Here is a 26877-nt window from a genome sequence, read left to right as displayed (position 1 = left end):
GTAATTGGCCAATGTAGCTCTGTTGAAGTAATGTTGTTTCATGTTAATAATGATTGCTGAACTTGAAATTGATGTGTAATATACAATTATGTGAAAGGTTGTTTGGAATCATATATGACAAGTTATGATCCTTTTTACAATAAAAATGTTATAGCTCTATTTGTATATTGCTCTCTACTTATTTTTCTTCACTTTTTACGCTTTACAAGGACTAAAGAAGGTGTTGTTAAAATCGCCATATTTCTCAAAAACAAGGTCGATTACCTACAGTGATTTTTTATTATGTTTTATATCGAAGCTTCATCATAAACATATATCAAAATAAAAAAAATTCAATGGTTAATTTTTTTTAGCATCAACCTATCAATCTCTACCTTAAAATATTAAATTCAGGAGACAACAACAGAAGAATACAACGATATCAGGTCTCAGCAGTGCGCAGCTTTTAGTGCGCCGTAAATCGAAGGTTTTTATAAGGAGTGGATCTGTAGCTCTCTGTTCCGTCACAATATTTTTTCAGAGAGCTACAATTCTGCAGCTACCGTAGTCGACAAGATGCTGACAGACGCACCGCGCCGTACTATGATACAGTCGTCTATGATGGGGACATACTATAAAACCTGGCCTGGCCCCAATTTTGGCCTCTAATTATGCTCCATCCCAAATTTTGGCCTGGCCTCAAAAATTTTTTTTGGCCTCAACTAAATTTTTTTTTTAAATTAAAAATTTCGATTGAATTCATTGATTTCTGTTGTTTTGTAAATGTGCACTTTAAAATAATCATGAACTACTACCAATCTGATTGATTTAATCGAATATCTATTGATCAGTTTATTGATCAAATCTTTTCCCTTCATATCTGTATGTACTAGTATACACCAAAACACGTATACACTACTAATGAAAGATTGGCATAGTGATATTTTTCAGAATTATGATTAATTTCATTGATTTATCATTGGTTTTGATTTTTCAAAATTGTTGAACATAAATGATATGTTCGTGTTGTTTTGTAAATATGCACATTGAAAACTCTCATTTTACTAATGATCCACTTCACTTATTGATAATGAATTTAAAAAAAAAATTCACACTAGTTTAATGTTGAATCATCACACCTCACACACTGCAATGTAGTGTACCGCATTAATCACTCTCATTGATAAGAACAATGAGTTTGATATCTAGGAATAAAAATACTACCATAAATCATACAGATTGAAACTACAACTTCTGATGAATTAAGGATGTTCATATATGTTTAAACTATTTGAAATAAACATGTAACACTAGTACTGTAATGGGATATCAGATTATTTACAACATTAATATAACACAGAGTTCTACAGCACCAGTCTTGACAGGAAGTCAAGGTTGAGGTTAATCTATGATATACGGTTTGAAATGTCACACAGCCTCTGCACAGAACGTTTATTTTCAATAATTATCAGAATGAAAAGATGATTTTGATGACAGTCTAAAAACATTAAGAACAAAATTAAAGCTGCACTTTGTGAATTTGTAGATGCATAAACTTTTTTTCTCCATTATAAGACAATATTATGAGCATTACACGTACAGTATCTGATATTTGCTTAGATATAGCTGCTGCAGTAGTTAGATAGAGGTACAAACGATTATTTTGGGTTAACTAATGCAGGCTTTTATATAAAATAAGAAAAGGGCCGGTGGACAGATTTAATGTCAGGATTGTAATTAGTTCTGTTTTACTGTTGCTTTATCACAAAACCAGGGAAAAAAAATCACAATTTTGAAAATTCAGACAGACAATTTTGTATACCTTATTTAGTTTAGGCACAATCATAAGATGAGTTACTAATTACAATATTTCTCTTGTATCAAACACCCTATTTGCAAATGTTGGACTGCTCCATTGTTTCTGTACAATGGAATTTCCAACTTCAGCAAAAGTTTTCATCACCATCCTTTACTATGGTGATAGATATTCCCTTTATCCTGACAGGGCAGGCCTTCAGAGCATGGGATTTTGTCACTTTTGCAATGAATGTTGAAACTTAATTATGAAATCAAGAAAGAGATATTTATAATACATCATATCCGTTTTAATCTACATTGCTCATTCTACGTAAAGTATAGATAAATGAAGACTAAAATACAAATCGCTTGGGGTAATTTATGGAGTGGAGTCATGGAGTCGTGGAGTGGAGTCAATGAATAAAATATTCATGTTTATCATGTATAAAATATACATTTACAAACCACAACACAGGACTTTGATATAGAAATGCTTAACAAATAAAATAAAAGAACATGCATTACTGAATTACTCTCATTTGGACCTATATATATATACACAAGTTGGGGACGGGGGATGGTGCTGAATCAACACATGTCAAAGAATTATTTTTATAATGAACTTTAAAGTGAAAGTTTAAAATGTTGAAAGATTTATAATTCTAACCAACTATCCATTTTTTATATCAGCAGTGTATGTTGACAGTATTCTGTCCTCATTTCCTTTCATTATATTCCGCACAATAAGGTAAACTAATGTGCATCCAATTAAATGTTATGAAAAAAACCCACATACTTAATGCACTTCATTTTTATCTCAGAATTTACCCCCCCCCCAATAAATAAATAAATACATAACTAGCCAAACAAACAAGATAAATTGAAGGAAAAAAAAACATTCATGTAATGTCTTACACTGCTGTGGAGAGAGGCTAAACCCCTTCCATTTTAATCTGTCTCATGTGCTACCCAATAAAATACTAGATTTACTCCTGTCAATTGATCAATAATATTGATAGCTTATATCAATCTATAGTGTATTTTTCATGTACTTATATGTTCCTATTTTTACATAGTTCTGTTGACATTATACTACACTGTTCAGGGTCTGGGTTTACCCAAGCTGCTGTTTGGATGTTTTAAACCAATCAGCGTGGAACCTTTCTACCATGTGATCATTGTTCTTTGTTCTACTAGAAGGAGAAGCCACGCAAAATTTTGCTACGAAAATTATTGTTACCCACCATCCAACCCCAGTACTACCTCCTTTGTAATTGTTTTCTGCCTGTATTGTTCCATTACCCACCTGCCTGTAGTTTTTACATTACCCACCTTTTTTGTGGACAGGCAGGTTGTGTTGTTTAGATAACAGATTAGTTGATTCTCATATAATTTTATGTGATGTTTGTTGGGGGTCATGTTTTTGGCCCCCATATATCTTTATGTTAGATTTTGCTGGGGGTCAGATTGCATAATACTTATCCAAAGACGTTTACCAATGTTTTCTAGTCTTTTCTGACCCCCATTATTTTGTCAAGTTTCATTTTCGTCATTTTATTAATAAATGACATTTTTTCAATTCAACACTGTGTTACTGGTTCTGCCTGTCATGCCAAAAAACAAGCCTAGTCTACTTGGCAAGGTTAAGCTGAGGCTAACGGAACATAAAAAAAATCCTCAGCTATTTTAATAAAAACACATATAGGAAATGCCATTGCTAAGGCCATGCATTACACAGTGTTAAAATGTCATGAAGTGATTATCTGGCATTGCAGGTCATAAATTTGACCTCATTCTTGGTGTTTGTGACAGGAAAAATTTCCTCCCACCTACGGGGATGAAGGGGCTTTGACAGATGTGTGTGCAACTAAAGTAGAACAAACAGATTGAACCAAATTCCAGCACACCTATTTGTACCGAATGAGGGTGTTGAGTTACATTACTCTAAAATAAAGAGTGACATATGGGGATAGATAAGTTATGAAGCACAGAGACTCCACGACTCCATGACTCCACTCCACTCCATAAAGTACCCTAAGCCAAAATCCTTAGATCATTGGCTATTATCATTATGCTAGAAAACACTTCACTGTGTTTATTTTGATTTTTAAAAAATGTAATTTATCATGCATTGGAAATTAAACAAGTAACACTAAATGTGTGGTATCTTCACATTGAAAACATTAAGACCACATGCTCTGTTCTGAATGTGCGCTGCTCTTAAAATCGAATTCATTATAATGAAAACACAATTGTAACACTTTCATAATATGTAAATTGATATCAAATTGAATTCTATTGAATACAAAAAATATCAATAAATCAATCATTTCATCAGTATACTTTTTGGTGTACTAGTACATAAGTTAGGAAAGGAAAAGCAAATAATTTTATCAATAATCTAATCAATAGATAATCAATCAGATTGGTAGTATTTCATGTTTATTCTAATGTTCATATATCATTTTATTTCTTCAACTTTGAAAAACAACACCAATGATAAATCAATGAAATTAATCATAATTCTGAAACAAAATCAATATGCCAATTGTTTCATTAGTTGTGCAATCTGTTTTGGTGTGTATACCAGTACATACAAATATGAAGGGAAAAGAAAATGATTTATTCAATACACTGATCAATGGATAATCAATAAAATCAATCAGATTGGTGGTAGTTCATGATTATTTTCAAAGTGCACATTTACAAAACAACAGAAACATATCATTTATGTGCTATGACTTTGAAAAACTAAAACCAATAATAAATCAATCAAATCAATTAAAATTTTGAGTTAAAAAATTTTTTTTGGTTGAGGCCAAAAAATTTTTTAGAGGCCAAATTTGAGGCCAGGCCAACTTTTGAGGCCAGGCCAGGCCAATGGGACCAGGCCAGGTTTTATAGTATGCCTATGATGGGTGTATAAAAAACGGAAAAGAAAGTTCCCTTCAGTGATTGATATATAGTTGATAAAAAAGGTGAAGATAACGAAAAGTGATATAAATTATCATAATATAATTGACTTATGTCGTAGTTTGAGAAGCAGATGTCCTTGAGAGAACATTACAGAGAGAGGGCAGAATATGCCATTTCCTCATTGATATTAATATCAATTGTTTCTTAATTAAAGTGGAACAAACACCTATACTTGTATATATCAAAACAAAGATTATCGTATAAATTACTTTACAATGCACATCAATACGCAGGTAATTTTCTTCTTTGTCAGATGTGTTGCAAAGTTTCTATTTTATGTTTCAATATTTTGAAACGGTGACAGTAGGTAACAATTTGAAGTTTCAAGGAAATAGAAAAATAACAAATTTTTCTATTTTGTCAGTGAATGATCACAGAAATACGAAAGGCTCAAATTTTGGAGTTATCAGCGGATCAATAAACACTTACCGCTGCTTCGCCATCTTTCATTGAACACTTTTTTGTGGTTTTGAGGATTACGTTAGATCACCAAATCCAATCATCAAAGAAGAAGAAAATATACTGATAAAGGAACCAACTTTCCACGAAATCATTTTTCTTGACAATGCTGTGAAATAATGCCAGAAAAAAAAAATTATGACACCAATCTTTGTATCCGCAAAAGTGAATGTGGTTTATCAAATAAAGCTTGTCTGAAATATAAATAACAACACTTGCAGTGTTACCATATTGCATGCGTTTCCATGTCTATGGAATACATGTAAATAGATTGATTAATTCTGCTAATCATACGACAATATGTTTCTATTAATATAAACATATATAAATCGAGAAAAAAAATTCAAAGTAGTCAGGATTTCTTCGTTTAACATGATCTATTACAAAGAAAATGTCTTCTTTACATGATCGATTGTACATAATCAATTACAAAGATAAATTCCTGTCTATTTACATTATCGATTGTAATCAATTAGAAAGAAGAAAAAAAATCACGTAATGGTTTACAAGAATATACCCTATGTATGCAATCATCAATACATTGTATTTCACTATACATCATTATTCCAATGTACCTCTAAATCTAATTTGTAATGCGGGATAAACGTTTTGTATAATGGAGATATGATCTAACCAATCATAACTTGATTGGAAAAGAAAAAAACCCACCCATAGGAATTCAAATGACAACAGGTAGTTCTCTGAATATTAGATATTCTTTGTTTTCTTAGAAATTCAGTTTCTACAAAAACTAAAAAGTTTCCCTCTAAACCGATTCTTATATTTAGCTATGACGTCACAATGGTGACGTCGTTTTATTTTGTGGTCTAAAATCGTTACAAATGTCAAAGGATTATGCCAGACATTGGCGAGGGAAACTAACCCGGGCCTCTAAGAAACTAACCCACGCCTCTAGGAAACTAACCCACGCCTCTAGGAAACTAACCCGCGCCTAAACTATCCCGGGCCTCTAGGAAACTATCCCGGGCCTCTAGGAAACTATCCCGGGCCTCTAGGAAACTAGCCCGGGTCTCTAGGAAACTAACCCGGGCTTCTAGGAAACTAACTCGCGCCTATAGGAGACTAACCCGGGCCTCTAAGAAACTAACCCACGCCTCTAGGAAACTAACCCGCGCCTCTAGGAAACTAACCCGGGCCTCTAGGAAAGTAACCCGGGCCTCTAGGAAAGTAACCCGGGCCTTTAGGAAACTAACCCGGGCCTCTAGGAAACTAACTCGCGCCTATAGGAGACTAACCCGGGCCTCTAAGAAACTAACCCGGGCCTCTAGGAAACTAACCCACGCCTCTAGGAAACTAACCCGCGCCTCTAGGAAACTAACCCGGGCCTTTAGGAAACTAACCCGGGCCTCTTGGAAACTAACCCGGGCCTTTAGGAAACTAACCCGGGCCTCTAGGAAACTATCCCGGGCCTCTAGGAAACTAGCCCGGGTCTCTAGGAAACTATCCCGGGCCTTTAGGAAACTAACCCGGGCCTCTAGGAAACTATCCCGGGCCTCTAGGAAACTATCCCGGGCCTCTAGGAAACTATCCCGGGCCTCTAGGAAACTAGCCCGGGTCTCTAGGAAACTAACACGGGCTTCTAGGAAACTAACTCGCGCCTATAGGAGACTAACCCGGGCCTCTAAGAAACTAACCCGGGCCTTTAGGAAACTAACCCACGCCTCTAGGAAACTAACCCGGGCCTTTAGGAAACTAACCCACGCCTCTAGGAAAGTAACCCGGGCCTTTAGGAAAGTAACCCGGGCCTCTTGGAAACTATCCCGGGCCTCTAGGAAACTAACCCACGCCTCTAGGAAACTATCCCGGGCCTTTAGGAAACTAACCCGGGCCTCTAGGAAACTATCCCGGGCCTCTAGGAAACTATCCCGGGCCTCTAGGAAACTAGCCCGGGTCTCTAGGAAACTAACCCGGACTTCTAGGAAACTAACTCGCGCCTATAGGAGACTAACCCGGGCCTCTAAGAAACTAACCCGGGCTTCTAGGAAACTAACTCGCGCCTATAGGAGACTAACCGGGCCTCTAGGAAACTAACCCACGCCTCTAGGAAACTAACCCACGCCTCTAGGAAAGTAACCCGGGCCTCTAGGAAAGTAACCCGGGCCTCTAGGAAAGTAACCCGGGCCTTTAGGAAACTAACCCGGGCCTCTAGGAAACTAACCCACGCCTCTAGGAAGCAAAGCGAGTAATCAGCAAATACCAATTTTGCTTTTAAAAGAATCTAATTAGCACGTGTACCTACGAAATCATGAATTAACTAACAACCTTAAGTAGTTACAAAAAATGTACATATACCTACGAAATCACGAATTAACTAACAACCTTAAGTAGTTACAAAAAATATACATATACCTACGAAATCACGAATCAACACGAGTGTATTTTTTCAAATGTATCCGAGAAAATTAAATTAAGAATTGGTCGTATAAAACTTGAGCATATATTTGAGGCTCTTTTAAAAGAAATAAAGCAATGATTTTTTCACTGGTCTCCTTCAGAAGTTAAGGAACATTCTGATGTAAAATCATGACAAGATTTCGTTCTTGTGAACTAAAAATCGAAAATTTCATGCAAGTTTAGCAGTTGAAATTCATAATTAAATCAAAAGAATAAGGACACACCGAACGTAGTAAGTAAAGATTATAGATAAAAAGTAATATTATTTACCCACTCACCTGCCCAGGTGTTAATGCTTCAGATATTAAAAGTAAGAGTGATCACGTGCGTTAAATGCTACATGTGTGGTTTACGAATCTAGTCACGCTCCACGCTATTTTTCAACACAAAGTTTGAATCCTATTCATAATAAATACTAGAAACATTTGGATTTGACCATCAGGTTATGCAAGTGTAAGGCAGCGTTTAATAAATAGGATAATGAAGATGAGGAATTGTGATTTTAGCTTCAAACGAAGCCGGCCACCTAATGTTATGGAAAGTTGGTAATAGTTGTTCATAAAGTTACAAATGTAATTATCTTTTGACATGTACGATCATACTTAAATAAGAAGCTTATTAAAATGATTTATATAAACAGGTTTTAACATTGTCACAAACTGCTGAATTTTCTTATTTAAGTTAACGACCTTTGCTATAAACAATTAAAAAAAATCGATGAACATGAAAACTAAATTTCTGTTTTTATGAGTAAAATGAATACAATTTACTGTATGGAATATATTTATCAAAGAAATTTTGTGTTTGTACTTATTACAATCATACCACACACACACACACACACACACACACACACACACACACACACACACACACACATATATATATTTATTTATCAACCCATGCATCCATTCTTCTGTGTGTATATATATATATATATACATGTATATCCATTCTTCTGTGTATCGAGCGTCCTCAATTCTTGAACCCGGAAGTTACACGGGGCCTTACACACACCAGTCAGGATGTGTCACGTGTATGGCCTTGTGAGTGCTGTAAACATCTTCTCCCTTCCTCCGGTTAAATTCACATTCAGCAGCTAACGCTTCTCTTTACGTTTTGAATGATTTTTAAAAACAAATGACTTGTATTAAGTTTATACAACATTTCCCTGTTTTGAATGAGTTTCTTATAATAACTGAGGAATTAATGCCAATTCAGTATTCATTTATCATCTAAACAGATTTGATATCGATGGATGCCAGAATTTGATCAGTCACCATGATCTATTTCGTAACAGGACATCCAGCATGTGATGCAATTTATCTAATAGAACATAGATTAGAGCATTAATTGAAGCGGGTGCCAAGTGAAATAAATCTCACTCAACAGTCATTTTTCCCCCACAAACGTTTGAATGTACAAATGTATTTACTCTAAAATTTGAATTCTTAATTTCTCTGTCTATCTTAAACATTGTTCGTGCACTGAGAGAAGACACAAAAAATATCGCTTTCGTCATCATTGTTCGTGTACGGAGATAAAACACAAAACATATTGCTTTCGTCATCATTGTTCGTGTACGGAGAGAAGACACGGGAAATAATGCTTTTGTCATCATTGTTCGTGTACTGAGAGAAAGCACACACAAAATCACTGCAATTGGAGCCGGAGTTAGTTGGGTAAATTCAATATTTTTTTCTTACTCCCTTGTATAATACTCTAACCAATCACATCCATCGATTGAAAACGGACACATGCGCAGTACGATTTCAAAACTGCCGTATTGATACTCTCTCTATCCGATTGCAACTCGGGTAGCGGGAGTTCTTTCTCGGGTAGTGGGAGTTCTTTGTCGGGTACAAACTAAAGTCGCCCCTCTGAATCAACTACGATTGTAGTCGTCGTTTCCAAAAATCTAGTCTATAGAGATGGATGACCCAGAAACATCCGATCACCAAGAAATTCTTATGAGAAAACTGACGAGCATGAATGACTCTGAAAAAAAGGGTTTATTATATAAATATTGTTGTTTTGTCTTGATATAACTTAAATAAAATCATTTTTAAAAGTCATTTTGTGTTTGACCACTTGTGACGTCAACTGCTTTGAAACTTGCAAATGGCCACTCTGTTTTACACCATTTGACATTTGACTTCAAAAGGGACCCATTTGACCGGTGCCCACATTGATGGCTCCTATGATGAAAGGTGAAGATAACGAACTGTGATCAATCTCATAACTCCTATTAGGAATACAAAATAGAGAGTTTGACGAACATGAACTCCTGGAAATACCAGAAGTGGGACCAGGTACATAGGACACCCGCTGTTAGCCCTATATGATCAGGTAAACAAAGTAATCCGTAGTTAAAATTAGTGTGCCAATAACGGCCTAACAATCAGTATGAAATACACCAGATAGCATTTGACCCAAAGAGAGGTTGATAAGATATGGTGTCTCAAAGTGCACCTAGTTAACCCACGTAGCAAAACAGGGAACTATCATATAAATAAACTTAATAGAAGACATTATTCAAAACAGGGAACAACTGTATAAACTTCACACAAATCATTTCAACCCGTCTGATCCATGTATAAAAACAACAATGGACATCAAATGCCAATTTCGCTGTCCCCAAAATAGATGTGTATATGATATTCAACTACTTTGATATGAATAGTTTATCAAAAAGATTATTTCGTGTAGTAAAATATTTTTTAAAAATTAACGACGAGATTGATTCAAGGTTGAGGATATGTGTATGTGGTAATAAATGCTGACACACCTGGGAGAGGAAAATAAATTGATTTGAAAGTTTAATTTCTTAGAATTTCTTTTTATTGCTTTTTAAAGTTCATATATCAAAATGAAAACAAATGAACAGGATATGAAATTACTAACGATGCCTTCCCGGTAGGTTGTGTCACATTAGGCAGTTGTATATTATGCAATCATTTACGACTAATTATTAATAAAAAATGTTGTATATCCCATTGACTAAGAATATAGAAATACATAAAACAAAATAATGTCGAAGTACATTAAAACACACAAACTCAATTAGCGCACTGCATATTTCCATTACGAAAATAAAGATTACTTTCTGCTTAGCTTGATGATTCTTTGATTAAACCCTCGAGCGATTGACTAAATGTTTGCTCCACGTAGATGTAAACCAGAAAAAACTCCAATTTAATATAGGGCAATATAACGCGTTTTCTACTGTAAAAAAACAAACCCGAGACTAGACTACATCAAGTTTCTCGTGCAAACAATGTGATGTTCGTGCTGGTGCTATAATGACTCTACTAGACTATGATATAGCTTGTGCTGTGGATATTAATTAAGGACATATACAAGTTTTAATTTGGAAAATGTGTTTTGAAAAAAATAAATGCATTATGTATTTATATCCTGCACAACATCCTATTTCCAACGAATAGGGAACACATTTTACCTGGCTAATGGAAGAGGTAACATTTAATTGCCGGAAAAGTGCTATAAAAATACCGGATATGTTAAAAAAAAATCAATGACAGAAATGAAAATAAAAATGCCGGATATATAAATAAAATTACGGAAATGACAATAAAAATGCCGGAGACGCATAGCAATGTTGAAATTAAAATGCAGCTGTCAAAACCTCATAAACAAGTGAAGATAACGAGCAGTGATCAATCTCATAAATCCCATAAAGAATACAAAATTAAGACTAGGACAAAAAGGACCCCTGGACATACTAGTGGTGGAATCAGGTGCCTAGGAGGAGTAAACATCCCCTGTTCACCGACCACACCTCCGTGAGCCCTATGTCTTGATCAGGTAAACGGAATAATCCATAGTTAGAAATAGTATGTAAAGACATTTGGTATGAAACATTCGATCTTATATATCATATTGTATTTGATTAAAACAGGTAGTAACAGTTCTTTCGAGTCCGTCATTAGATGTGAAATTCATTGGCCTTTGGAATGAAATCAAACCGAGGTTCCAGGCTACGGTAGACATTGGCATGGCAACGAGCCTTCATTGCTATGACCTTGACAACCATGTATGGGACAACATTTGTGACATTTCACCAACAGCAGGTGAAATTTTGATTTAAGTGAATTCTTTTCGAAAGGACCTTAGTAAAGAACAAACAAACAAGCATTCCGCGTAAGGTCTTAGCTGTGACTGTTTTTGTTCCACCCTGTACTTTTCTTTAATTCTGACAAAGATCTTGCATAGAAGAGGTTGATCTGTTATTCTATCAACTTATACGGTACCAATTTTGATGCACCAGATGCGCATTTCGACAATTAATGTCTCTTCAGTGATGCTCAACCAAAATGTTTGAAATCCGAAATAACTATGAAGTTTTAGAGCTAAATACAGCCAAAAACAGCGTGCCAAAAAAAGTGGAGCCAGATTCGTCCAAGGATAAGAGCTATGCATGAGGGAGATAATTTAAGTGACACCGACATCTGTGTTTCTTATTATATTCTAGGGAGTATCTGAATACAAACCCTGTTCATTTGATCTATCAAAATGTCAAAAGCCTTCCGTTGTCTGCGTCTTAATAACAGTGCAATTTAACCACAAAATAGCAATCTGTTTGAATTATGAAAATATCTTTTTTTGTCCCCCAGAAAGATGATGTTTAATCATGCTGACAAACGTTAGTTGTCAAAGTGTTAATTCGTGAGGTTCGTACCTTCAGACTGCGTGTTCAATCTATTTATACCTTTGGGAGAATTTCAATCGAATGCATATGAATGAAATCTATACCACATAGAATATAAAGAAAAACAAGACAAAGGGACGAGGAGTACTTTGATTTTACCGCTAATCGCACATCCTGACGCATACGTCGTTTGAGTAATCCTATGAAGATAGAGTAGTGTCTACGACCAGAAGTAATTTACTAAAGATTTAAACTTGAATAAGAAGCCTTTACCACGATATTATGAATCATGAAATTTATACTTTACAAATTACTCCTTTTTAACGTTTTTGAAGAAGCATAACTTTTTAGACATTTAATAGACTTAATTTATAAGAGTTTTGTGTACACAATCATAAGATGCTCAAACATATCCATGATTCTAAAGCCATTACAATATTATATAGACAATAATACGATTATAGAATCTAACACAAACTACACCTGGCTTCAGCAGTAAATTTGATGACATACCTTAAGAAAGGGCCTAGTTATGGACAGCCGATCAGGAGAAGATTCTAGGTGACAAGAACATGCCCACGACAAGGGACAGTTTTAAGCCCATTAATAATAATGTGTCAACTCAAAACTGTGTCATATTTGTTGTTGCTACAATTGACTACACACCATTTCCTCTCTGTTGTCATTAAGTAAAATTATGATTATCAATGATTGATGATAATCGATTGAAAAAAATCATTCAGAGCATGTGTAGGCTTTAAAGTATCCCCAGGCCTTACTTGAACAAATGCAAGTGTGTGAAAGCCGCTTCTTAACACGAATTATATGTATATTTATGGTTGTCGGCAATAGTAATATATTCATAATTTTTTGTTTTATACCAAATTTATAACATGTGTGTTACTGCTAAAAAAAAGAGTATCTTGAAGCGTTCATAGTTTATTGTATTTTAAGATATCGTTTTACAAATTTTGCTTTCTTAACGTGATGGGATATGATTCGAGAATTACACACGTATTATGTATTTCTAAAAATGTGACAGTCACTGTTTTGATTACACCTCATAAGATAACGGCTTTCTAATCCAGACGAATTCGCGGCTCTTCTTACCACCTTGCCGAAAACTACCGTCTAGTAAGTGAAAGGTGTGAAATTTTCACCTACGGACACTACATTTATCAGCTGCAGTGACCGTGAAAAATGTACATCTTTTGTGCATCTTTGTTCGTTGGAGATTATATACGTTTAGCTGACAGGTAGTCTATTTTCAAGTTCGTGGAAAAAAGTTGACAGGATTGCAGGATTTTAGTACAATTCAGCTGGCAAGTCGTAATCAAGGATCCTCCGAAATATATATATATAAAAAATAAATATCACACATACAGATGTATATACATGTACCCCTGTTTTGAACTTCTTTCTAAATATCAAATTCCATTTACACAATAATAATAATGACAGCTGTTTGAAAGATAAAACAAATTGACAGTAGTTTAAAGAAAATTTATTTCTTATACAAATCAACTATCATACATCTATTTTCCATTCATTTTTTCGCGCCAAAATTGGAGATCAATGCCAGGAAGTGACTTGCAAGGAACTCTGGGATTTCTGAAATGATAAATACACATTGTTTTTAAATTACAGCGGCCGACATAAGTGGGTAAATAAAGAAAATTCAAGACAGTCAACCGAAATATCCCACAATTAATAATTGTCAATTAAAAAGTAAACTTCATTATGAAAAACGAAAACGTACTTCTCTGATACAAATGATAATGGGTCTCTCTGGATGTACGGTATATCGAGATTTTCACACAATATTTTAGCTAAGGATGTCTTCTTAATCTCTTCCAGTTGTTCTGAAATTGTAATTTTTCCATAAGGAAAATATCTATGTTTATTCCATGTTCCTACATAATTTCTAGGACATCAAAATATGATTATGTTCGATAAAAGAGAGAAGACTAAAGCTTGCTTTCAGTTCCTTGAGAGATTATCTATTAAAAACTCAAACATTGAACATTAAACAGTGGATTCCTGTGGAACAAAGCTTCCTGATATAGAGTAGATCCCAGTTTGTGCAAATCATTGATCACCGGGGTAGGATGTGGCCATAATAGGGTATCAAAATTTAAATGCTTTCAATTACTAGTATGTGCCACTGAATTGCAATAAAGGCATATATCTACACTGAAAAACAAAACAAAAGTTGAGGATAAAATAGTTTTTCTTTTCTTACTTGGAGTAAATCCGGTAGAAGGATGATAGTTTTCGTACCAGAACCGATCACCCACTTTGATATTTTTAAATTGTGTAGCGATGATGCAGGCAAACGTAGGTCCGGTTGCAGCTCCTGCGGGAATTTTCTCAGATATTCCTCCGCTGAACAGATCAATATCGTCTGGGTGCCTACAAAAAAAAAACCATCCGTTGATGATTGTCTCAGAGACACGAGTAATAAGTAATTCAAAATATAATTCAGTTTCTTCATTTTTGTTTTAATATGTATAGCATTTGTTCAATCAAAATAAAGAGTCTCGCATGTATTTTGTATTTTAACAACCAGTATTCATTTGTATGTTGTTTAATGTTCCATTTTGAAATTTTCATTCCTGTAGATATATGTACGTCTCCAGTTTTAGGTGAAATGCTATACGTTTCGGCCGATGCATGATCCTCACGGTCCTTGCAGTCGGGGTCTTTATCATATCCGACGGAAAAATTACCACAGCATTAAAACGTATAGTTTACAAAATGTCTACAGTTACACCATTTGAAAAAAAAAGAAATTTATGAAAACATACCTGTTTTAAAATTGATCTAGCAAAACGATAGTCACAACATACCTATACACCTTTGAGAACAGTTTCACAACCTCGAGTTCATGATCCACAAGACCTCCTGGGGAAGTAGAAAAGTACATGGCAGGTTTCAGACCACATAGTCTTCTCCAGTGATTATAGGGTGGGATACCCTGCTCCCTGGCACGCTGAAGGTTCAAGGAAACCAGGTCAAAACTTTCTCCCTTATTGTCCAAAAACAAGAAGTCTCTTACACCATCTTCCACAAAGCGATCGTCTTCCATAATTGGAAACGATACCAACCATCTTGCAAAATCAGCAAGAGCCTTTCCAAGGTTCTGCAACACAAATTTTGGTTTGTCGAAGGTTTCAAAAATAGGGGCATCATGTCTTATAGTGTAGTCCTTGTTAACCATAGACTGTACGTTTGGAATTCTGGTGTGTGGAAATCGCATGGCGGCGGCAGAGAATCCCATCATAATAGAAACATCCTCTGTTGGATCGTACGCATGGCTGTAACCATAATCGGTGGACCACAATCCATACTTGTCCATGTCTTCCTTCCTTAGAATTGTTGGCAAAAGCTGGTTATACACAAGATGTTGTAGACTTCCTATGATTATTTTTCGAGTTTCTTGGAAAATTCGCTCGTCGTCCCAGTGAAGGTTAAGGAGAGCTAAGCCAGTAGCTATCCTGTTATGTTGTCTTAGGAAAATTGTATGCTGAACTGTTAGACCGGGAACATGATTTACCCGAAAATCACCTGAATAAAGACATTCGATATTCTAAGTAACATAACCTCTGTAAGTGTACAGTTTCAACAAATTATTTCTTTTAAATAAAAAGATGCCAGAGTCATCGCAGAATAGGCGATGTTATTATGACAAATGTACTTTGTTATGCGTACAATAGCTTTACCTGTGCGAAAGCAATAGTCTCCAGGTTCTTCTTGGATGCAGATCGGCTCTTCTGTAGGCGGAGGTAGTCCTAGTGGGGTCATCTTCAGTAAACCTATTATACAAAGTCCGACATTACACAAGGAATGATTTTAACGGCAAAATGTATTCAAAAGTACTCTGAGTATTACAACAAGCATAGCTGACGTCATCACAATTTTGCTGCTTCAAATTTTATTGTTATTGCTAACTCGCAACGAAGTAAGCTTAGGTCGTAATATCAGGTATGCGAATTATGAACATATGCATGTGTGATGAATTAGGTTATACCAATCAAAGAAACTCGGGTAGTATGGGGTTTTGCCATGGTGATAACCTGTTTTCCGTACAGTGAAATGGACTGGGCCAATGCTATATACATGTATACAGCGGTCGACCGCAGATCAGTCTGTCTGACCTCCGCAGCTGTGTAGAGAAGAACACCATAAGAGAAGCTAAATAAGCCGATCTTTTCTAAGTAAAAGGCTACGTTAGGACTGAATAAGCCTTATAGTGTAGGTTAGCTACGTTAGGGCTGAATAAGCCTTATAGTGTAGGTTGGTTGGCTGATCAACCATCGTAGCTTTGACACTTGGCAATAAAGGCTGAATAAGTCTGTACCCCAGTGTCAAAGTGAGCTGGAGACATCAGCTGGCAAGGAACCTCAGGTCGGTATTCAAAACCATTGGTAAGGGCCAGTTGTCCGAGGACATTGGATTTAGGGGAATAAAGGGTTAGGTTAAATCCTTGTTGAATTATATCTTGATTTTGAAATACGAATCGTAGTAAATATATTGATTAGGTAAATTGGCTGAAATAATCATCGTAAATATATTAAATATGTTCGTTGATTGCCTTGTAGACAACAGGCATTCCAGTAAATCATATGCACTGCAGAATCCCGGGTGTAACCGGGTACGTGTCCACAGATAAATAGTGACCGCTCGGCTGGACACACGTTACACATGTAATTTACGTTTCGCTTCCTTGTAATTTACATCATGCTTTTTTTTGTGGTATCTTGATATTAGATATGTAATGAAGTGCAACTTCAATGTGAAAGGCGAAGATAACAAACAGTGATCAATCTCATAACTCTCACAAGGAATACAAAATAAAGAATTCGGCAAACATGGATCCCTGGACATACAATGGACCAGAAGTGGGATCAGGTGCCTAAAAGGAGTAAAGTACTAAACATCTTCTGCTAAGGAGTAAACATCCCCTGTCGACCGGTCACACCCGTCGTGAGCCCTATATCTTGATCAGGTAAACAATGTTATCTGTAGTCAAAATCAGTGTGACAAGAACGGTCTAATGTCTGAAGTTGCACAAGCTGTTGGTCTTAAGCAACGACATGTTTTTTTTAATATTTGCGGGACTTAAGATAATAAATATGAAGTGAAATGGAAGAACTCGTTAGATACACTGTCTACTTGTCACATTTTGAAGACAGTTTCAGAAAAATATCCAAGTTCATGTCATTGTTATGATTTATACCAAATGACTTCAATTTTAAAGGGTATTATCTTAATGCCTTTTAAATTTGAAATTTGTTAAGCCCTCTCCTCGCCCTCCAAAAGATTGTTCTCCGGTGCTTCAGTCGCTCTCCTTCTTTTCTTTTGGATCAATTATCCAGTTGTGTATTAATTAATTAATTAATCCTTTATCGCCAAAAACAGTTTTAAAATTTAAATTGTGTCCCTTATCGCCAATTGAAGCGCTAGACTAGAGTTATGTCCCTTACCTCCAACACCAGCTCTAAGTTTGAGTTGTTCATCAACATCAACTCCATAAATCTGGGATCCGTCGAGGTAAGATGTTGCCTGGTTCATAGGGGATCTGACACCTTCAGTAAAAAAATGATTATAAAGTTATCCGGAAATCACAAATCCGATCGCCATGACTAGTTTTTGTGGAAAGTAGTCACATTGCAAATATCAAGTATTTTATAAATATTAGCGCCTAAAAATGTATTTTATTTTGTCAAGGGGTATTCCTATATTGCCTTCATATTTCATTTATTCCTTTAGCTATATTATATTTCGCAACAACACAAATATATTGCCTATCGTGACCTTCAAAATGTATGTGATATTAAATGTATAGAAGGTTGTTCGAGATTACTGTGCTGAACGATTCATAAACGTTTCGCCACGTTTGATGAGCTACATGTACATATACTAATATAAGAAAATTCTGATAATTTGTGAAAATAGTTCCACGTCATCATTGCAGACGGATTATGAATGGATTGATGACGAATTCATAATATAAGGAATATGAGAAAAAGGGACAGATGACCTTCAAAACGACCTTGTGAGATTTAGAAGGAAATGTTTGACTTACCAATTAGGGATAACAGTATGAATTGACAAACCGACGCTTACCCATATCACAATTTTTCTCCAGGCCAGGCGTGGCTCTGACAAATGACATACAATGCTCCTTAAATCTATGATCTCCAGAGGGAATGGTAATTGAGAAACATTGCGATCTGTAAGAAAGTGAAATTCTGATTTTTAATTTTGTTACTAATTGTATCTTTACGTCATTTCTGTGTTTCTGGTCTGCGAGTACCGATTTCCTAATCAAGATCAGAAAGTTGCTAAACGTGTAACATCAGTTATAACTCACACAGGAAATTCATATACATCATGATAATTCACATTCCCTGACAAATTGTAAGTGTACTTATTTTGGCGCATTTAAAATTTCGTGCAATCGGGAATGATGCACTACTTGAAGTAATCATAATTTAGTGCTTCTTCTATGTATGATAATGGCTAAATATAAAATATTTTATTTTAACGCAGTTATAATTTAGCGCTCTTGTTTTACCACCAAAGCCGCTAAAATCTGAATCCCGCTAATATAATACACGTTTCAACATTCCGTAGACTGCCTTGTACTACACCTTTTCTTTAAAATCTCGTCTGGTATTCCACAGCACATGATGTCCGAGCTGTTAAAACCTGAAATAATATACACATGCATTCATTTTATGAGCAATGCTTTGAATATTAACATGACTTTTTCTTTCGATACCAAATATGGATGTATGAGACCGTAATATGTGAAACACACCTCTTTGTATTGGAGTAGATATGACGTCATGTTCAATGAATTGTCCAAATTGCATTGCAAGAACGGTAAATCGTCTGCTAGGAAGGGAACAGTGACCCGATTTATGGATGATGTTGCTGATCATGCGTGGACTTGGTAACGGATATCCGCCGCGGCCTATCTGTCGTGGTTGATTCATTCCTGTCGGGGAAAAAGTACGAGTTTTCTATTAATTAGTAAAGTAATTGGAATACAACACAGTAGTTTAGATATGCGAGGTTTCCTCCCACATCATACATCACGTGTACTACTAATGTACTTACATCTGTAAGCGCGCCCCCTCCCAACTTCCCGCGCAGCTGCGACATCTTTCGAATGAAGTGAACAACTTGTTCAATTTCTAAATTAGATTAATCATTTGCATTTTGTGTATACATGTATTCATCGATATCCTTTAATTTAAAAAAAAAAAAGAAAGAAGAATCGGATGATATCTGTAAAGAAAATAAATATTCCGTTCTCTTTTCGAATACATGTATAGTAATTCAATGTGAAATATATAGATTTTAGTTCTAAAATCAGGTAATCCCAAAAACAATATTGACTGTGTGCTTGTATACAAAATTCCTTTGAACTTTTCGTCGAGGGATAGCTGTTTTGTGCAATGCGATTGAAACTGTTCATTTCGAATTCGGACCCTATTCTTTTCTACGTCTCGTACACTGTAAAATCCGTAATCCTGTCTAACCCGAACGATTGAGTGATTGATTGATTGAATATTGTTTTACAAGTGGGACACTCGAGAATATTTCACTCATATGGAGACATCACCACTGCCGGTGAAAGGCTGCAAAATTTTGGCCTATGCTCGGCGCTTAAGGTCATTGAGCAGGGAGGGATCTTTATCGTGCCACACCTGCTGTGACACAGGACCTCGGTTTTTGCGGTCTCATCCGAAGGTCCGCCCCATTTAGTCGCCTCTTACGACAAGCAAGGGGGTACTGAGGACCTATTCTAACCCGGATCCCCGCGAGAATAAGCCGAAACGAAATGTGTTTCCAAAAACATGACGAGATAGACAGATCTCACTGTACATTTGAAACCATTCGCCAGACAGTGAGCTTGGACAGACACAGTCTGAATTATTTTGATGAAAACAACTTTTGTTGTCTGGATACACCCAATATTCACATTTCAAATGTAGCAAAGGCAAAATGGAGTGTATCCTGTCAAATGAATTCATCTAAGGCAATGTCAGACTGGTGAGTGTCTCGTATTTTACATTTCCAATATACAATGTAGCAAAATATGAAATGAAACTGCTAACTGAACATGATAATTAAACCTGTTATTAAACTGCTAATTTTCTGGACAACAGAAAAAAAATGACATTTTTGATAGATGAAAAACCTATTGTCATGCTATGTCATGCTACTACACCCCTTACAAATCATGTCACAATCAAATGAATATAGAAAGGAAGTCAATTAAGATCCTAACTGAAAGGATTCGACACCCACAAACCACCAGATATGGCCTAGTCTTAAAGATTATTCATTTTGTAATATAGCCGATTACTATTTCTTGATAATTTGACGAGAGAATCGAAACATGAATTACATATAACACAACAGCAGGAACAACAATAAACAAACAACAACAACAACACGAAAGACTCCACCAAACAACAAGAAACAAACCGTCTTCATAAGCGTTGTCCATCATTCTTCTTTGTCTTGTGTAAGCGGCGCCGACAGTTGAGTCATTAAGGTTATTGCAGGAACCGTCTGCCGTACGATAGATGACAGTAGGGTCACATTTTGGCTCCACAAAAGGGCAGGACTGAGACACCTGCCTTCTCCAGGCGTCCACAAAACCAGGATGGTTCTTAAGGTGCTCAAGGGGCATACCAGTTCTTTTTCAAGAAGATAGAGAAAATCAAATTGCAAAAGTTTTATTCATTCTTTGATACTTTGAATGATATTAATAATATTTAATGATTTATCTACGTTTTACACAGGACTAATGACTACTTTCACTTTATTGTTCATTATTCATACTCTCCGTCTACACATGACGGATAGCAACTTTCTTTTTGTTGTAGTCCTTGTTTGTATGCCGACCGTCTACACATAATTATTTGCTACTTTCACTTTCTTTTAGTCCTTGTCTTAATACTAATCTTTACATGTGACTATTTAATAGCTACTGTCGCTTTTAATGCAGCTCATTGAATGCCGATCATCTAATGACTGTTAGCTTCTTTTAATTAGCTGTTACCCAAACATTCTGATTTTGGCCGTTTACACATGACAGCCATCTACTATCCCTGAATTGTATCCCTACTGAACATTTGAGCACGACTGACTACTCATTTTCCTTTGTTGTAGGTCCGTTCCTGATACTAATCACCCCTTTTCGTTATAGTGACCTCTACATAAATCTTAACTATTTTAACTTTGATGTAGCCCTAACGCTTTGCTACTGCTCTCTGCACAAGTATGTAAGCTACTTTCACTTTGTTATAGCTCTGATGTCTTGATACTGGTCTGTACATGCGTGTTAGCTACTTTCACTTTGCTGCGGTCCACTGATTTATACACACTTTGTTGTAACCCTGATGCCAATCGGAACTCCTCGAATGTCTGGCGCACTCTATGTCGAATGCGTGAGACATTCGAGGAATTCTGATTTATCTTGATGCCTTGATACTGATCGCTACACATGCGTGTTAGCTACTTTTACTTTGCTGTAGCCCTAACCTCTACATGCTGTAGCTGTAATGTTTGATACTAACCGTTTCATAAGTTTCTTGGTAGCTGCCACTGTAACCCAAGCCTTGTCTGACAAGGTATTGACCTTTTCGGCGTTCTTGGTGAACAAGAAACGGCCCAGATGGGACAAGTAGCTGACCCCGCCGTCTCTGACGTGATGATCAATACCTGTAATCACAAATAGAACATGTTTATGCTTATTGACATTATACCGGTATATTCTATTCTCACCGCCGTGATGTTGAATTTTAATGAAAAAGTGAACATTACGAACAGTGATCAATTTAATAGATTAATATGTCAAGAATAAAAAAATTAAGACTAGGACAAATACGGACCCCTGAGAACACCAGGCGTAGGACACGGTGCTGAGAGGAGTAGGCATCCCCTGTTGACCGGTCACACCTCTCATGAGCCTTCTGTCCTGATCAGGGGTAATTTGCAGTCACAATTAGCCTAACAATTTGTATGACACACGGCAGATAGCATACGACCTAATGCAGAGTGTATTTGCAAATAAAATCATTATAAAATTCACAGAATTTGCGAAATGTTAACGATCGAGAAACTGAAGTCATCCCGTTTCAAGTTCTGTCAAAAAGTTGAGTTGTTATGTTCAGTAAAACATTCGAATATGAAACAGATGTGAAAGACCCTGTGTTGTCTTTTATTTTGAGTTCACCGCGATATATCGAAACGATATTTGAATGAAAGTGAATAGTGTTAATAGATAAAGGTCGTGAATGTATCTAAATGTGGATTGAATTTTTAATGCCACAGAAGAGATTTCTTCTCCTTGTACTGTAGAAGATTTTGAATAAATTCTTCCTCATAAGAAATAGAAAACTAGGACAGATAATAAAGGAGTACAATTTGTGCCCATGAGAATTCCAACATACTGTATGAAGATCTACAGGCAAGTTAACAAAACTTTCCTAGGATATAACTTCAAACATATTCATTTATACATATAATGTTTGTAATATGTTTATAGCTAAGCAATTAGTATTTACACTGTACATGTATATACATTTACAACTACGGAAAATAAATATATGATTTGATACATGTATATATTCTTTTTGTTATATATAACATATTTGATACATGTTATAAACTAAGTTATCAGTTTATTTACTACTTCTATTGAAATGGATACTGTTGGGCTGGAACGCATGCATGTACATCGTATATATGCAAGGTTAAATGTAATTGTACTCTGAACAGTGTTTAACCAGAGTAACTTCCAATGGTACATTTGTACCTTGACATACATTTCCTCATGTCGAGATAGTTGTAAAAAATAAGTGAATAATTTCCCTCTTGGCCCCACACAAGTCCAATCCGTCTGAATTTGTTTTGTGAGTGGTTTATTACTGTGTCATTATGAGTAAGGATTATCTTAAGACAAGAACTTACAGGCCTTAAAATTAAGGTTTCGAAAAACCAACTTAAGAATAAGAGTTGTTCGAAGATACACTTAGAACAGATCTTGGTCCTACGATAGCTTCGTGAACATGTCTTCTAATTTCCAAAAATACCACATACATATTGTCAATGAGGAGCCCCAGCCTAATTTTGATAATAACGTCAGAGTTCTTGTGCTTAAGATGAGATTGGTGTTTAACAAAGTAATATTTAGATGACAGATCTCTCCAAGTTCTATTTCTATTGACGAAGCAGTTGCCTATGATGTCTTTAATTCATTGTGAGGAATTGTAGCGTGAAGCGTTGAAAATAGCATATTTTGTGTTGTTGATTTTGGAAAAAAATTGTGATTTTAGATTTACTGAAAGTTCTTTGGAATTTTCAAGAATCCATATTTAATTCAAACTTCTCGCATATGATATGACACATTAAAGTTTCTCCTCCACAACAGAGCAAATATTAGGGACTTGGTACATGTAGAACATTTACTGGATCCAGCAATTTATCTCTGTTTGTAAGAGTTTTTGTGAAGTTTTGGAATCCAGTATAGGAACGATAACTCATATTTATTCGTCCCATTGACTAGAGTATTTTAATTAATGTGTTTAAATTTGAAACATGACTTCGAAGAATTTCATCGTTTGAAAGGGAACTTTAAATATAAGATGAATCGCTAAATGTGGAATTATTCAACAATAAACTAGTAATGATCAGATTTTTAAACAAAGACAATGTTGTTACAAGTTTTGTCCGTTGGAACAAATACATACTCCTCATATAACCTATTTAATTCTTTCATCACTTCTGGTTTACTAAACCCAGAAGAATAGACAGTACGTATTTTTGTTTTATTGTGTCTAATACGAGATTATACATTTTGTTTAAAGATTCGAATTGATTGGCTACCTAACATGGTACGTCAACAAACGAAATCAATGGAAGCTGTGAGTTTTCGGCTAGCATGGTGCTTTAGTGGTCATTCGAAGGTATGTTTGGACACAAGTTCAGTAGGGAAATATGTTATGAATTTTTTAATATTAAATTTATGAGACGTCGATGCAAGAAAACAACAATACAAGGCCTCAACCGTGCGCTTTTTTTTTTCTGCGCCGTAAATCGAAGTTTTTTTTTTATAAGGGTTGGACCTGTAGCTCTCCGATTTGTCCCGATAGTTCCTCATTTCTGCAGTTAACAATCAGGTGGTTATAGAAAACGTATAAACTGACAGAGCAATACAAAACTGTGCGAGGAAATTGTTTCTAAAAAAAGAAATTTAAACAAACAACGAATCTTACAATGAAACTACGTTTTACGTGGACATTTCTAGACATCGTACATTGATTAAATATGACAGCTTTTGATATAATGTGGTTTATGCTGATGGGATATTTTCAAATTTGGTATGTTGTTCAGCAATTATATCCGTGAGCTTGTACGAGAAGGTCGACTAAGCATTATAGTGGTATTTTGTTTTTATTCTACGGACGCATAGCTACAGGTACCTGATATGCCATTATGCCTGAATGAAATAGTTAAATGGACTCAGTTTATTTTTCGATTCCACACTGCATGTCATCCTCCTAGCTCCAAGTATCCATTACATTACTAAGCGAAGGGAAAATTCTGTTAATACTCACCAGTATCCATCATATACTTGTCAATCTGCTTTTGTACTGCTAGCTCTTGATTGGCTTCTTCTATGACATCATGGACGATCTGGTAAATCATCGGGTACGAAATCTGGCGTTTCTCCCGCAGTGATACTTCTGTAGACCTTTGTTGGACATTATTTAGTACCAGAAGGACAAAAAACGGCCAGCCCAGAGCTGCCATCCTGTAAATCAATGTTCAGTGGGATTTCTGACAAGCTTCCGATTTTACGACTAAATTTTCTGAAGACTACAGTTGTTTAAGACAATTAGAACAATAATTTCCCTTTAAAAGATACTTGAGATCACATTGATTGTGTAGTTCTCATTGATTATCCAGTGCTACATACCTACAATCTTCTCGGTAGCGCGGTTGTCAGAGAAAGCGCCCCTAAAAGTGTCGTCTATGCGCAGGATGCGCGTGATGTACAACTCGTGTTTCAGCAAGTTAAGCTTGTCATCCGCTCGACAACACGAAATGGTCATGTTTAGATCGCAAATAGAAAGTCAAAATACAAGCTTTTTTCTGTTTTTCGACGAACACTTTTGGAAGATAATTTGCTTTATTATCATTTAATGTGAGAAGAAACACGGACAAAAAATATCACTGTACTATGTCTTTGAACGTGACTCACGCTCACCCAAATATGTCTGAATGTGCGGTGGTGAAGTTCTGAAAGTGACAGGAAGGTGACTCTGTGCTTTCACCTCGTATTTTTGCGGAAACGTTTCCGTGAAAACTTCAAGAAACACCAAAAAGTTGATACGTGTTGCCTAAAAGTCGTATCTTTTTCATAATTAGCGAGAAATAATGATCAGAGTGATAAGACAACGTCGCATTTTCTTTTTTCATATTACACTGCGTGTTCCAACAGTCACAATTATCATATTAAACCTGATATAGATATTGTAATCATTAGATTTGAGAAAACGTTCTGTCAGAACATATAACATCCTAATTACAATAATGCCCCTTTGCTTTCACTACCTTAAATACTGGTGTCGTTGACATGTGCGCGGTGTATGTCTCACCGAACAGCAATAGAAAAAGGGAACAGAACCAAACTAGCTTGCTTTCGTGATTATATCATGTGAAATTGTATTTTTCCTTAAATGTTTTTTAGAGGGATGGGAGTTTGGGATTTCACAACAATATTTTGTGTATAATGTAGATCATATTTTAAGGTACTACTGGCATGGCATTGGATAAATCTAGATTCACAGAGCAGTAAACTTTGGTGATATCCATGTTCTAACTCATTAGTCTGATTGATTTTAATGACAATAGCGTTTCTTTTAAGTGCGCTATTGAGCTGCATTTCTCCGCACTCACTGCTTGACCCCTTAATTTATTGCTTATGTCTGTTGCTTTTTAACGCACTCTTCCATCTAATGGACAGAATTCTCAAGTTCTAATATCATGGAGAATTGGCGTGGAGCACAGTCCGTAAATTTATAATAAATCCGACACATGCTTTTAAAAAAACTGGCCATTATCGATAGTCCCCTAATCATGCTTAAATTTTACAGAGATATAAAGCAACTGTGTCTCACCACACCATTAAATGCTGAATACTTAGACCTGTCTAACATTCCCCGTGTAAATCCTCTTATGTCGATCTGCTATTACAGATTATTGGAATGCTGATTTCCACGGATCTCTTCTGTTTTCAATTCAAGTTGTAAATGGCTATATATTACATGTGTTCCAAACACAACAGCTAGATCAACGTCACTTTGATGTATGTTTATCAATGGCTAAGGTGTATATTTCAAGAAATGTTAAAGACTCGTCTAGTTACATTGGCACTGTTGATTGCTCTATCACAGGCCAATGTAATTTTATGGAACTTTCCATGCCGTCAGATCTAATACTAAACCATTTTGACATATTTCATGTGATGAATGTAAATTTTTAAATATGAT

General features: G+C 35.7%; 2 protein-coding genes across 2 annotated transcripts in view; both read right to left on the bottom strand.

Annotated features, from left to right (window-relative positions):
• Positions 1 to 12860, bottom strand: part of LOC125659354 (peroxidase-like protein) — a 36583-nt gene extending 23723 nt beyond the window's left edge. Inside the window, exon 1 of the mRNA XM_048891011.2 lies at positions 12809 to 12860. The gene's annotated coding sequence lies outside the window, so the exon portion shown is untranslated. The remainder of the gene's footprint in view (positions 1 to 12808) is intronic.
• Positions 12861 to 13777: 917 nt separating this feature from the next.
• LOC125659355 (peroxidase-like protein) lies at positions 13778 to 25210 on the bottom strand. Its single transcript, XM_048891012.2, has 12 exons — positions 24940 to 25210; positions 21898 to 22042; positions 20801 to 21015; positions 19122 to 19301; positions 18952 to 19009; positions 18425 to 18531; positions 17782 to 17883; positions 16018 to 16110; positions 15145 to 15862; positions 14538 to 14707; positions 14055 to 14157; positions 13778 to 13906 (listed from the first exon to the last, which is right to left on the bottom strand). The coding sequence occupies exons 1-12, from the start codon at positions 25133 to 25135 to the stop codon at positions 13831 to 13833; spliced, it is 2163 nt and encodes a 720-aa protein (XP_048746969.2). The 5' UTR covers positions 25136 to 25210; the 3' UTR covers positions 13778 to 13830.
• Positions 25211 to 26877: the final 1667 nt, after the last annotated feature.

Source organism: Ostrea edulis, chromosome 9, assembly GCF_947568905.1.
Source record: "Ostrea edulis chromosome 9, xbOstEdul1.1, whole genome shotgun sequence".
Lineage (NCBI taxonomy): Eukaryota > Metazoa > Mollusca > Bivalvia > Ostreida > Ostreidae > Ostrea > Ostrea edulis.
This window is presented reverse-complemented; position numbering and strand designations above follow the sequence as displayed.